Source organism: Xiphophorus hellerii, chromosome 23, assembly GCF_003331165.1.
Source record: "Xiphophorus hellerii strain 12219 chromosome 23, Xiphophorus_hellerii-4.1, whole genome shotgun sequence".
NCBI classification, from domain to species: domain Eukaryota; kingdom Metazoa; phylum Chordata; class Actinopteri; order Cyprinodontiformes; family Poeciliidae; genus Xiphophorus; species Xiphophorus hellerii.
This window is the reverse complement of record NC_045694.1, coordinates 25,146,320-25,161,244: the sequence shown is the minus strand read 5'-3', so window position 1 is coordinate 25,161,244 and position 14,925 is coordinate 25,146,320. Positions and strand designations below refer to the sequence as shown.

Here is a 14,925-nt window from a genome sequence, read left to right as displayed (position 1 = left end):
CCTTTCCTCCAGTCGTCATGCCTTTTGGTTCCGCAGTTGCCTAATTAGTGTGAACGCCGTAAGGCTGCGTCGTTAGTCCTGTCTTTTGGTATCGACATCTTCCACAGTTTATGAAATATTCAGCCTTTTGTTGTGATCATCGTGGGCCCCATTGACATGAACGGAACATCCCACAATTTCTGAAAAGTTCTGCTGGAAATGTTTGCGCTCGTTCACAGCCAACTACTGTCAGCTGGAAACGCCATTCAAACTTTAGAATGACGTCATATCCTTAAGCTACTTCGGTTTATTTCAGCTTTTTAAAAAAATAAAATATATATATATATATAATTACAGATTTCGTAAAACTCCTCTTCAAGTTTTTGCTGGCATAATGCTCAGTCTTGAGGGGGGAAAAAAAACATGGGTTGCTATGGTTGCTAAGCAGTTAAGCTACACTAGCCCACTAGCTTTGAGAAACAAACTCTTCTAACTCGCTCATATTTAGCTCTTTCTACACACATATTATACACCAAAACGTAGGTTTCTCCTCCGGCAAACAGAAAACGTGACCATCACTGATATGACATGTACAGATTCACGGTAAATCGGCAGGAGGAAGTGAGAAGTAATCTGATCCTCTCGCTACCTGCCTGCTTCCCATGGATCACACTGACAGCACAGCGGTGTGAGTGGGGGACGTTTGTATGGCTTGTGCTGCAGGTCCGTCTTGTGCTGGAGCTCTGAATTAATGCACAAAATGTGACTCGTTGAACCCGAGCGTGTCAGTCACCTGTCAGTGTCTCAAAAGCTTTGTTTGGTTGGTGTTTTATTAACCCTTTGGGGCTCAAAGACGGCGGTATTTCCAAAAGTTTGAAACAGCTAGCTTAGCAACCGACACATATCTCCTCCTTCCTGACTTGCTGATCAAATTGCCGACTTTGCCTGAATTCACACGCCACATGATTTTTTTTTACCACTGTCATAAACAGCAGCCTTAAAAACATACAAAAGAGAGTTGCTGACTAGTTCTTTCCCCCCCATACTTGCTAGGCTACCTGTATACCAAGGTTACTTTGCCTTTCAACAATACGGAGAAGCTCAGATAAGGGAGCCGTTGATGAGCCATCAGTACGTTTTTTGGTGTCAAAGCTATCATATCCCTGATTTTTGTTTACTTTCCTTATAATGACGTAGGGCAGTAGCAACCCATATGCTTGTGTAACCCCTGGTGCTTGGCTAAAAACTACACGAGTAAATCTGTAATGAGTGGGAGGTGTGTGTTTACAAGGAAAAACGCTCTAAAACAGACAGAATTAATTAGACCCAGGCTTTTTGTTTATGTTAATTCATTACATGCTAAAAAGTTTAAAATTAGGTCAATGTGACAGAAGGATTCAGCTAAAAAGAAAAAAATCCACGTACCAACCAACAGGCCACGAGATGTTTTGTTTTTAAAAAGATTCAAATACGCACATTTTTGAGGCTCTTTTACAACATTTCAGTCAAGTCTCTTGACTTACTAAGTATATGGTGTTTGCATTCTTGTACATCTAATTGAAATCATATATGAGCATGCAGTGGGTAATATTCTGACTGTGTTTTTAATAGAGATAATTGTTTATTACTTTCTTCCACGTCAGATGTTTTCATACGCTAAGATTGCTATGCCTTTAAAGAATTTGACGGAACCAGAATGATGCTTTATAAGTTTCTAATAAGTTGATATATGACATATCTGAGTTGAACTGAGACACACCTCTGTAGATGTATTTTAAAGCACAGCTCAAACGCACTACGACCTTGTGCGATTAGGAGAGTAAAAAAAGATCTAAACAAATCAGGCACAATATCAGACAGACCATGGTGGACCTCCATAAATCTGGTTCAACTTTTGATACGGATTCTAGATGCCAGAAGGCACCATGTTAACCTAAACAACAACATTATATGGAAATATCAGGGCCGGCCCAAGGCATAGCAAACTAAGCAGCCGCTTAGGGCCCCAAGGCCATTAAGGGCCCCTCCTCAGTGGAGCTGAGTTGTTTGGTTTTTTTTTAGTAATAACTTCTATGTCATTATAATATGTTTGTTTTTACAATAATATATATTTGATAATGTATGTAGAAATCATTTTATGGATAAAGAGAAAAAATAAATTGCTCTTGGGGCCTCCTGGTGGCCGCGGTAGGTATCGCACGCTTTGCCGGTAATTTTAGCTGCCGTGCAACGTGCAGAGCATCCAAACGTCCAAAGCTCTGGTCAGAAGTTAAGTTAGCAAAACAATGTCTCAAAAAAGGACTTATCCTTCAGGGAGGAAGAATAGAAAAAAAGCCAAGATAAAGGTCTGCTTTAATGTGTCTTGGTAATGTAATGTAAAAGATTTCAAAAGTTGCTAATAGAAAATTAGCTTGATGGCGACCTGGAATGGTCCAGTTCAACAGCCAAACATCTATGCTAGGGTCTTTCTTTGCGTGAAACTGAGTTTAAACTTTAAATGAGTTGATTCTCATGCTTGGCTCTGGATATTTCTGAGGTATTTTTGGCTTCAAAACGCCGTGTTTGATAACGTTTGATAATAATTAAAACTTCTCAATGTTTGATATTGTCTAGCAAAATGTTTTTACATCTGGCTACATGGCTGCTACATCAATGAGCTGCTCTATGCTGTAGTTGCGGATTTGTTGTTTGCTGCTGAGCAAAAATCCTTTTGTGGCTAAAACAGACATTATTTTTACTTCAACTTCTAAGTTATGTGAAAATCATTTGAAGGCTCAGAATCAGTCCAGTACCGATCCACTTTCTCGGGAGAAAGACTCACCTGGTATAAATTCAATATTTAGCTATTGGAGTTATGCTTAAGAGAAATTTATTTAATCAAAGAATGTCATGAATATGTGTGTAGTAGTTGTGTTGTTGGCAAGAGTGAAGTGAATATTGTTCACTTCAAATGTTCAGACCTGACCTGTTGGGCCGGTCTGTCAGTCAAATCTCTCACTGTAGAGCAGAAGAGGACAGAGACTGATTTATAAACCTTTGCTGACGAAGATAAGATCATTAGGGGATAAGATGGGCTTCACATGTAAGTATCGTCCGATTACTATCCCCCAAAATTAAGGAAATCGGCGCTCAGAAATCAACTGGTCGATAAATCAGTTGGCCAATAAATGTATCCTGTTATACATCTATAAGATGTAAACAGCACTGCCAGAGATGCAATAATTTTATAGCAGGTGTGTGAATGATCTAATGATCAGACTGCTGATTGAAGCCAGTCCACATTGTTAGCAGAACCTGAGGGCCCCAAAACCAAATTTTGCTTAGGGCCCCATGGAGGCTTGGGCCGGTCCTGGGAAGTATGAACACACTGGAAATGCCCACCTATCATAAAACTCAGGAAGGAGACAGGCTCGATGTCTGAAGATGTTTTGGTTCAAAATGTGTCAACCCCAGAGCAAAATCAAAAGTCCTTGTGAAGACGTTTGAGGGCTAGGCCAAAGAGGTGTGCATGAAAGCAAAGCAAAAAATAAAAAAGGAGTGGAAAAGAAAGATATTGATTGTTTCTGTGATGAGAACATAGTGTGTTATTCCCACTACAGCCCCTCTGGTATCCTTACACACAACTTGACATACCGAAAATCTCAAAAGATCTCTTTATCTTACTTTAGATTTGTGTCTCTGATCACACCAAAATGTGACTAACTAGCCTATATGGCAGCAATAGCCAAACAACATTTTCTTTTCTTCTCCTAAATGTTCATCTGTTTCTTTTCCAGAACTATGGCTTAGAAACAGAGAACCTCAGAACATTGTCCCACAAGCTCAACGCTTCAGCAAAGAACCTCCAGAACTTCATCCTGGGCCGACGGAGGGGGGGTCATTACGACGGACGAGCCTCCAGAAGGTTGCCCAACGACTTCCTTACGTCAGTGGTGGATTTGATTGGTGCTGCCAAGAATCTGCTCGCCTGGCTTGACAGGTAAAAGTTGTTCATCCTTAAACTGCTTACATGATGGACTTACCATGTTGGCAGTCATCCGATGTGCTTGTGTTGGTGACTCCGGCATGAACAGCACATCCAAGCGGATCCCACTTTGTCGGAGCGACTAGCGACATCTTGGAGGATAGAGTTACGTCCTTAAGATTGGAGAGATGGGGTTACCACAGGTTTTAGATTCACGACTGTATCATTTGTCAAAAGGCATGTAGAGGACAGACCAAGCAAATGAAAGTAGATGCTCTGGTCAGGCACCAAGAATACCATCCCAATCGTAAAACATGGTGGTTGTAGCATCATGGTTAAGGGGATACTTTTCTTCAAAAGACACAAGGAAGCTGGTTAGAGTTGATGGGAAAATGGACAAAGCTAATTGGAAGTCAATCATGGACGAAATGCAAAAGACTGGAGACAGGGTCAGACGTTCACGTTCCAGCAGGAAAACGACCCTAAATGTTCAGCCAGAGTTACAGACTTACTGCGTCTAAAAGTTTCACGGTGCTTGTCCTCTTATAAAAAAATTTATTTTATCATCTCATTTTTTTATGTTTTTATTGTGGACCGTCTTATATTTCTGGAATAATGATATGCTGATGATAAAACATGGTCTTCATCAGTGTTACAGTGCCTGGTTGGATGATTCCTGTCTTATCAAACAAGAGAGTTTTTTACAAAAGCGCCTGTCACATTACGTCTTAAAGAAATACTTCACAGATAGGACTTCAACAAAATGTCTCAAAATATATGCGTTTTTCAAATCATTGCCATATTATGGCTTCCATTATATCCACACTGTAAAGAATTTCACTGTAAAAAATACCCTCCAGGAAATTACTGACAACAGGGACACCAGTAATTTACAGTTGTTGTTTCCTTTTGTTTTTCTGACAGTTCACTTACTGTAATGTATTTTCACAGTATATTACTGTAAACTGAATTACAGTAGATTAACAGTAAACTAACAGTAACCTGCTGTCAGGTGAGACAACAGCATTTTACCGTTATTTCACCAGACATGTATTGCGATTAATTTTAACAGTATTTCACTGTGTTTTGCATTACAGTAAACTATTGGTTTCATTGCAGTTTTACGGAATGTGCATATCAGTTAGCAAAAGTTAGTGAAATCTACAAATTCTTTTTGAATTATATATTCGAAATTTACAAAACGAGAGAAGATACAAATTTGATAAGATATTTCTGTTCACAGAACACAAGGACAGATTTTCGGGTACAACAACAACGTCAGAGCATGCATCACAGTTTAGCTTTGACACAAGTCTTTAGCAAACCAAAGTGTTAATGACAGAGAGAGTAAAATGCAGAAAGAGGGAGCTAACACACATAACCGCAGCCTTTGACTGGCATCCTCCACATGAATTGCTTTTTGGCCCGCCTCTCCCAAAGTAAAGTTGAACATGTGCTTCCTGTGCAGCCGGTGTAATTGTCTGACTACAACCTGCTTTCGTTTGTTTCAGGTCTCCATTCGCCAGTGTGACTGAGTATTCATTGCTAAAGAACAACATTGTGCAGCTGTGCTTAGAGCTGACCACCATTGTACAACAGGTGCTTTCACACATCATCAAACTGTCACACTTTTCCACGAACAACGCAATAATTGGTCACATAGATTGAAAAAAAAAGAGAGAAGTTTATATGGGGTGCCATTTGTAAAGTTGCATCATGAAGAATTAACAGCAAAGATTTAGTATATTTATATTTATGTAGAGAAAACATTTTGGGTGTTCATTTTACAAAGTCATATTTTCACCATATTATTCCTACATCTTAAATATCAGAGTTCCAAACTAAATATTTAATTCACAAGCTAAATATGCAATTTACAAACTAAAGTATTATGTAAAATCAACATTTTTTGAGACTTGCAGTAATGTTATCCCCTCAACATTAACGTGTGTTTCCTTGATTCTTTCATGCATGTTTGAGAAATCCTTAAATATCCCATGACAACCATTTGGCTGTACAAAATGTCTGGGTGGACTTAGCTCCACCTTCGAGGCGTAGCTCCCCCTCAGCTCCTTCAGACTGAGGGGGAGTCTGAAGGAGCATTTTGCTAATTTTTTTGCAATTAGCAAAGAATTAGGTGTGTGCTAATTGCCAGCAGCAATTAGCACACACCTGGTGGAACTGCGCATCAGCTGAGCTCATTATAGGAGCTACTTCTCAGTGCAACACTGGTAAAAACTTTATTAAAGGGTTAATAGGGGAGCTATGTTGTGGTGACTTCCTGAAGGTGGAGTTTCAGAAAGAGCAGGAGTTTCTTAAACAGACAGAAGCCCAATTTCAAGGTTAAATTTTGAAGTCATATTTGATATATACAGCATTTTTATAACTGAAGATAACATACATACTGTAAGATAGCACTTTGTGCCTTGAAAACACATAATACCGTCCCTTTTAAGGACAACATTCACTAGCAGTGAAGTCAACAGGTCCTGGTGGTGACCGAAACGTGCCCCATCGTTTCCTGACCTCTATGTGCCCGCTTCCCTATGTTAATCCAGCACACTGCACCTCTTTAAAAGATAAATAAATAAAGCAGCTGCCGCATGCACACACTTTAGCCATTTCAATGATTTGGAAAAAAAACTATGTCTTCTCTCTTGGACCTGGACTGTGCCCTCACAGTAAGAGCCTGCTCACAGTATGTATCAGTGTGTTTGTACTTGTGCCCAGAGTGAATCCTGCAGCTGAGCAGATAACACCCAATCCCCACATTACAAGGGCCAAAGGAGATGGAACAGAAAGGGGCCACACCGTAAGTCCACAATAGGCCAAATGAGCCTGTGGCTGCCAGGGGACGCAGTGAGAGAGACAAAGGTGGCAGCAGTGTCTGCATTAATGCATCAAACAGATGTAATTGCTGCCTACCGTACACATCTGGTGGATTCAGTGAGATGCTTCCCAGAATTGCACAGATGCAGTCAAATATGTTGGCGCCTCTGGTGAAGACGTGGAAAAAGCCTCAAAATACATTCCCGTCTTTCCGCAGCAGAACGGTCTCACTTTAAAAACGGCTTCAATGGCAACATGTGCTATTTGTTCAGTGGGAGAATTAGAAATTCACAAATTTCATCTTAAATTTAATCCACCCTTTCCTTTTTGAGGTTATTAAAACTTTTTTGGCGTGTTTAATTAGTAATCTGCTGTCTGTCTCAGATGCCTATTTCTTTTAGCTTCAAACCACTGGCCTACATGAGGAAGCTCATTTCTTCTCCATCTCTATTCATTGCTGAAGAACTGCAGTAAATAATGGCATCTACGTGTCCCTGTCAACCATTACACAACATTTAAACACTTCTTGGTAATATGGGAGTGCTGTTGGAAAAGCCATTTCTCTCCTACTATCACAATTGAAAACGTAGCATAGCATTCCTTTAATATTTGAAGCAAAGGATGCGTCTGAAGCTAAAAAATACTTCAAACATCAACATGTGAGAAGCTCAGCCATTAGTTTAACATGGCTCATCTGTTGACTAGTTTTTTTTTTATGAACTGATTTATAAGTCAGTAGCAAAATGTGCTCAATAGATTTACACAATTTGAACCAAGTGAAGCTGAACTATGCCACTTGAGCAGTTTTAGATCATTTATATCTTTTGTATGTGGCTTAATTACTGCTCTGATTTGGTTTGTATGTGCAAAGGCGTTTTGTACAGTCTGACTACTCCAGCTAACAATTAATCGAGTGCTAAATTAGTCGACAATTATTTCAATAACCGATTAATCACAGTGAATCCGATTAATCGTCTCAGGGATGTCAAACTATGGAAAACCAATCGGTGTCAGTTCAAAAAGCTTCATGGACTGTCAGTAACAGCAATTGTGGTGATTGAGTTGAAAACATTTTGTTCCCTTCTCGGAATAAATACACTCCAAGTTCGTTTTATTTTTAAATTTCTTTTGTGAGAGACTTCATTTCTATAATAAAAAAATATATGTATTTTCGCACATCTTCACTAGAAGTTCCATCAATTCTATTCATATCTGTTTTAACTATTAGCATCTCCTAAACAACATGTACATGTCAAATAAGCATGCTATTTTGACTAGAGTGTAAAGTGCTTTTTTCCTGGATGTTATATCTGGAGCAGAGAGATATTAGAGCTTTTGTTTGGAAGTTTTTGTTTGAATTTGCATTAATTGTTTGTCTTTCTCGGCTCCTCTCCCTTAACAGGACTGCACCGTGTATGAAACAGAGAATAAGATCCTTCATGTGGTAAGTGTTTGCCAAAAAATGGTTTCTAGAGATTCCTCTTTTTTTTTTGTTGTTGTTAATACTAATGTGGATGGGATGTATCCTCACCACCCCCCCCCCCCCCCCCTCTGTGCAAAGTGTATTTTTAGAACATTTCAAAGAGACATTCAATAAGTGCGCCAAGCACTTTGCCATTTCCAAACATTTTGTGTCAATCGATGCCAGGCAGAATCTGTGATTGTCATAAGCAGAGAAAGCATTTTAATTGATTCTGCACTCGGAACATAACAGTTTCATTAAAAGTGTCACATTTGAGCACACTTTGGCCTGAGATCGATTTGATGTGTGCCTGTGCTGGTTTGGTTTTGGGATAAACGCGTGTCTGGTGAAGTGCAAATAGGCCGCGGGCCTCTTGAAAGCTCTGCTGTAGGTCGTGTGTGTGTGTGTGTGTGTGTGTGTGGGTGGGTGTACACATGTGCGATGGGGAACTGTCTGCATCCACGTGTGAAACAGAGTGAGCAGCTAGTGTCTGATCCGGGCTGACAGTCGGATCGGGAGGCTTCCTGTTGTCATTCAAGGTCAGGTGGAGGGAGCGAAGCAAATAGTGTGCCGTGCAGAAAAAAAAAAGAAAAAAGACTAAAGCATTTAGACAACATTAGATAATGCTTTCTAGAAATCTCTGCAACTCGAGAGCAAGCCATTCGATTGCATTTGAAATTTAACCTCGCTGACTGTGTGATGGCTCCTCTGTCAAAATGAGCCCTTAAACCTTTTGGTTTAAGGTTTATAATGAGCAACAGCTCATTATAGCTCTCATTTGCAACATGCCTTTTTTTTACATATATAGAAAAATACATATTTAAACACCTTTCTAGCAAGATGCTTTGCCAGAAATGGGAGGTGTATGTGCGAAAGGAGACAGCCATGAAACAGAAAGGAGTTTTTCTAAATGGAGCTCCCCTAGATGTTTATTCATGACATGCAGAAAAATGCAAAATAAGGTTTTAGAGCCTTGAAATGATTCAGCTGGCAACGACTCAAAAAGTAACACACGCATATCAGACGTTTTGCTTATATTAAGAAATAAATAAGCAGGATTTTAACTCTCATTAGCCTTTTGACCATTATTTACACGGAAACTGGACGACATACACAGGAAATTGAAATCGGAGAAGGAGCAACAACTAATAAGCTTCCTGTGGGAAATATATACCAAGAAAAGAGCAGGTGAAGCATTTTCCACTAGACTAACTGTCTCAAAGAGAAATAAAGGGGTGTAAAAAGTTGTCAGAGTTAAACTGAATGCTAATTATTGTTATTTACACTGTTTTACTGTACAGCAGAAATGCATACAGTTAGATAACTGTTTGAGACAGTCGTAATAATTGCCTCCATTTTCCAGTTGTGTAATCACCAGCTACTGTGCAATTAACCATCATATGCAAACCTGACAACACTTTAAAGGTTCATAAAATGTTAAACTACGATGACATTTCTGAGATTCAAGTTTGTTTAGAGAGCATAGATCCACTTGGGGCTTGATCCCCATTAGACTTAACCACGAACTCCATTCTCTGGGACTGAATAATCTGGATTTCTACTAAATGAAAAAGTAAAACAAACAAAAAAAGTTTTCTGTTCCAAGTAAGACATCAACTGCTTTTAACCATCTCAATAGAAATCCAGAAGGATTTGGTCTTTTCAGGTGAAGTAAAAACCAACATTAGCAACACGAGCTGATTATTCTTCAGTATTGAAGTACTGCAGAAACTCCTCCTTCACTACCAGACACTGTACAGTACTGTGTGTGTGGGTGTGTGCGTGCGTGTGCGCGTGTGGGGGTGGGCGTGTGTGTGTGACTGATTTAAAGATCTATTAATCTTCACAAGTGCAAATCAATATTCCCAGCTGTCACTTTGTCACTTGTGGGATTATTATTATTACTGGACAAAAATAGATTCAGATAATAATAGTGCAACAGAAACTCCTTTACATGGATATATTTACTGATTGAATTATGCAGTAAACTGCACTCAGACATAATTACGGCGAGTTTTAAATGCAGCATGGGTTTCATGTTGGTGACTATAGTGCAGTTGTATGTTAGTTCGCTTCTTCTCAATAATGCAAAACTCTGTGCTTCACCCTTCTCCGCTAGACTACAGCCTGCAGCAATCAGATGGACAGGATGTGTGTGTGTGTGTGTGTGCGTGTGTGGGGGTGTGTGTGTGTGTGTGTGTTCTGGAAAGATAGCATGGGGGGGTGCGCGTGTGTGTGAGCCTGCGTGTCTGATGGAGCGTGAAGTGCGCATGAGTGTTTTTATGTGCATGCATGCATAAGGATGAGAGGAATTACATAACACTGTCCTGGTTGTATGTTCTCTCTCTTTCCCTCGTTTTCTCCCCTTTCCTCCCAGACTCTCCCTCCCGCCTCTCCTGCCTTCATGCCTCTCTCTTCTACTTTCAGTCATTCCCTCTCCATCTTTTTTCCAATGTCTGAGTATGTATATGTTCAGTATGTGTGTGTGTGTGTGGGGGTGTGTGTGTATGCTGTGGGAACATGCAGGTGCAGACAATGAATTATGCAACCGCGTTTGTTGTGTGTGTTAGCAAGCAGAGCTATGTGTCGTGAGGACGAAAATACAGGATTTCCTTTAGTGCTTAGCGCTTTGGCGTCTGGGACGACCACAGCAGATTTTGTGTTTGGTCAACTATTTCTTAGTTCTTTATGTTCTAAGTCATTATTACGCAGAAAGAGATAGAGATTGTTTTAGAGTAAACACAAGAAATGTATCTTATGCCCAGTCTAAGAACTATTGTTCTAAGAACTATTGTTCTTAGACTGGGCATAAGATACTTTTCTTGTGTTTGTTGGTTAATCTTAACCTTTAAGATAAAAGTATGAGGGTCAAGTTGAATTCTCAGTAGCAACTTCAGTGGTAAATAGACTGAACCTATATAGCACTTTTCCAATCATTTTGACCACTCAAAGCAAATGACACCCATTTGCACTCACAAACGCAACGATTGGGGTTTAGTGCCTTGCCCAGAGAGAGGAAGCTGGCTTCGAACCTACAACCTTCTGATCACAAGACGACTACTCTACTCACAGAGCCACAGTCGCCCTCTGTCTGTCTGTCTGTCTGTCTTTATATAATTTTTTTCCAATTTTCTACTGTGTAATTATGAGTATGTAAACGAAAAGTCAAGGCTGACTAAATGGAAGAAATAAAATCAGATGTATTTGCCAAGTTTTTGTACACAAACAAGGACTTTGATTTGCAGTGTTTTGTTTTTTAAACAGCTCCGATATAATTTGATCAACTTTGAAAACAAATGCTAAATAAAAAAAATTTAAAAAAAAAACTTTTTTGTAGTAGGAGCTGTTAGAGGTTTGAAGAGATGCGACTATTTGAAAGTGGAGAATTCCCTGTGAGCTTTTGAATGTGGAGTCACATTCCACATTCACTAATATCTCGGGTTGAGATTAAACGATTATTTTATCGTTTCATACTTGCATCGTTGTGCACAAAAATACTATTCCACTAAACGTCTCAGACTCGCCCTTATTTGCGCTCTTGCGTGTGTGTGCACGCATTAAGTAGGATAACCCGTGAGACAAAGTTGCTGGGATAAACGTCCGCCAAAGCGCTGCAGTCACTCAGCGGAGATTAAAAGGCAGGAAATGTTGCCGGTGATAAACGAACGTGCATGTGCAGCCGAGCAAATAGCCAGAGAAAATGTCAATCTTTGCTTAGAACAAAGGCAGGGAAAAGCTGCACCACTCAGCAGGCGTGTTTGCTCAGATTTAAGGAGCAAAAGGAGCTGGGAATTACACCCACAGTGCCGTCTGCAGTCATTTCTTCAAAACGAACGAAGGCAACAAATAAAAAGTGAGCTCCGCAAATTTCACCAAGTATCAGGCGGGCGTCGCGGGCTTGCTCGCACACGCGCCGCTGCTTCTCCGAGGGCGTCTTGCAGGCATGCCTGTGGACAGACTGTGACCAGGAAACAGTTTGTGTGACAGAGCGATGGGAGTGGTGATGTGGAACAGTCTGATAAAATGATGTCTGTTTTACCCCCTCCAGCTAGGTCACAGCATCCCCCATGAGCCAAAACCAATCCCAATAACTTTCTGTCTTTCTCCTTTGGTCTCTCTCTCTCTTTTTTTCTGAACCTCCATCTTTGTCTTCAGTGTAAGACCCTCGCAGGGATTTGCGACCACATCATCTCTCTGTCGTCGGACTCTCTGGTATCTCAGTCGGCACATCTGGAGGTGGTCCACCTCACCAGCATCATGCCCAGCGAAGGCCTGGTGAGGACAGCATTCGGAAATTCACGGACACACACACACACAAAACAACACACAATGAAAACTGCAATAATTTCATTTTAACATTAGACGCAATGACGCAGTCATAAATCTAGTCTTGCACTGGAAAAACACAAAGTGTTACCAAGTATTTTTGGTCTAGTTTCTAGTGCAGATATTGTAATGTGCATGAAAATGAACTGATAGATAACTTTTCAGCAAGATAGAGGAGCTTGTTTTAGCCCAATAATTTCATAATATTCTAGTTTCACTGGAAGATTACTTAACTTATCTTGTTTTGTCATAAGTGAAATTATCTACAAATAGAACAAATTCTTTTTCATCAATGTTAAAGAATTATTGGATCAAAACAATCTTCTATGTCTTGTTGAAACGTTTGTTATTCTTATTTCAAGTGTTTTAAGATATTTGCACTAGAAACTAGACCAAATATACCTGGTAAGATTTTGTGTTTTCACCTGTTTCAGCTTTCTAGTTTTTTCTCTCTTTTTTTGGCATGTAGGAAATTGTTGGTTCATGTTCATTTAATTGATTTGGATAATCACATTTCCTAAAAACGTATTTAAAAATCAAAAAGTTGTGTGTAGTTTCCATGGTTACGTAGGGTACTGTGTTTTCACTTATCAGTCTCCAAAATCTAAACTAATTCAACATGTAATTAATTTACCACACCTAAGTAAGAGGGGTGTAACGATGCACAGAAATGGTGGTTCGGTAATAAGTAATAAGTCATGGAGTTTGTTAACATTTTCTGTCAATAATTTGACTTTATCCATTTGTTAGAACATTTTAAATTGTTTGCAATATAGAACTGACTGGAGATTTAGTTTTATTTCCTAAATTAATACCAATTATTTTTTTACAATAAGTCCACTCGTAAATGCTCAATATCAAGGCAAACATTTGCAGTGTCAGAATGGTACCTGAATGCACCATATAAGTACGCCCACTAGAAAAACAATGAAAACATTTCACGTCAGATGAAATGTTTGCTACATGTCTGCGGCTGTGAAGACTATCTGAGGTTAGCTGAAGGTTTCAGACAGCTGGATTTATATGTTTAGACTTAGCTAAACTGAATTTTCAACTTTTATGGCTGTTGAAAATTGCTGACGTAACGCTTCGGTTCGGCCAACCTTTCTTCCGCCATTTGCAGTGCAAAGAGCCCTGAGCGTCTAGCCGAGGGAATAATAAAGTAAAAAAAAAAAAAAAAAAAGAAGTAATAAATCACAGACTTAATGATAGGTGATATTCCTCATTTGGCTGTTCGGCGTTGCAGTGAATCCTGCACAGTGGTTCACCAAGCAGGCTGGGAGCGCCTCTGGACGGATGAGCGTCTATACCTGTGCTTGATGTTGTTCCAACTAGACCGTTTAAGGTGTAACATTCTTCGCTCTCAACCAAGTTATCTGAACAGATTATTTAATAATTCTGTTGGCATCAGCGTCTCGGGCGTCAGTGCATCAGAAAGCAGATTTGATTCCGTAAATCCCCAGCATGGGACTCGGGAAAGCTTCTGCAAAATTACGTCCAGAGAGCATAACTTAAAATGCAGCTTGTGAGCAGGATCCAGAAACATGGCTGGAAGGGTCCGCTTCAGAAACTGGCTCAGATCTGGAACTCGCTGAAAATGTTTTTTGTACATCAAGCGACAGCGTTCAGCACTTCCTCCAAACCCCCCCACCCGAAAAACCCCTGATAATCCATAATGTCTTGTCGAAACACCAAAGATTACTTTTGATATTGGTTGCTTTTTCTGACAAGCAGCAGCTTTTGCATTTTTGCAAAGCTGCGGCAGATTGTTGTTATTTCTAAAACTACCACTCCATGCATGTTGAGTCATTCCTCAACTTCATTTTTTAGTTTTTGTTTTTCTGCAAAACTGTGCATTGTTTCAAACGTGTGTTCATTCTCTGGTCTTTTTCCCTTGTTTTTCCAGGGGATGTACATCAAGTCAACATACGATGGACTCCACGTTATCACTGGAACCACAGAGAACGTGCGTTTTTACTGTCATGAACATTCAGATTTGGAAGCTTGAACCATACTCAGTAAAATATGTGGTTTCATATTCCCCCCCCCCATACAATAGAACCACTTCAGCATCAACTAAGTTTGTTGCCCTCGTTCTCCTCTGTCTTCCGGTTTCAGTCACCGGCAGATCAGTGCAAGAAGATCCACGCTGGAGACGAGGTGATCCAAGTCAACCACCAGACAGTGGTGAGTCACACGGCTCCAAATGCAAACGGTACTGAAGCACAGAGGATGTACCAGCTCTTCTTCCACAGTGGTCACATCCTACAAACTTTATACTGTGTTCATCAAGGGGCCACATGAGGACAAACTATGTTATTTAGCTCCATCATCCACTGAAATATCCCGTTCTATGCTCCTCATT

At 40.0% G+C, this 14,925-nt stretch overlaps 1 protein-coding gene across 2 annotated transcripts in view; it reads left to right on the top strand.

Moving 5' to 3' along the window:
* The window catches only part of LOC116714237 (connector enhancer of kinase suppressor of ras 2), an 83,555-nt gene that overhangs the window by 32,015 nt on the left and 36,615 nt on the right, over nucleotides 1-14,925 (top strand). For both annotated transcript variants that reach the window (XM_032554658.1, XM_032554659.1), the window contains exons 3-8: nucleotides 3,756-3,958; nucleotides 5,455-5,542; nucleotides 8,175-8,216; nucleotides 12,390-12,509; nucleotides 14,467-14,526; nucleotides 14,679-14,747. In XM_032554658.1, the coding sequence (XP_032410549.1) occupies nucleotides 3,756-3,958; nucleotides 5,455-5,542; nucleotides 8,175-8,216; nucleotides 12,390-12,509; nucleotides 14,467-14,526; nucleotides 14,679-14,747 (582 nt within the window). The remainder of the gene's footprint in view (nucleotides 1-3,755; nucleotides 3,959-5,454; nucleotides 5,543-8,174; nucleotides 8,217-12,389; nucleotides 12,510-14,466; nucleotides 14,527-14,678; nucleotides 14,748-14,925) is intronic.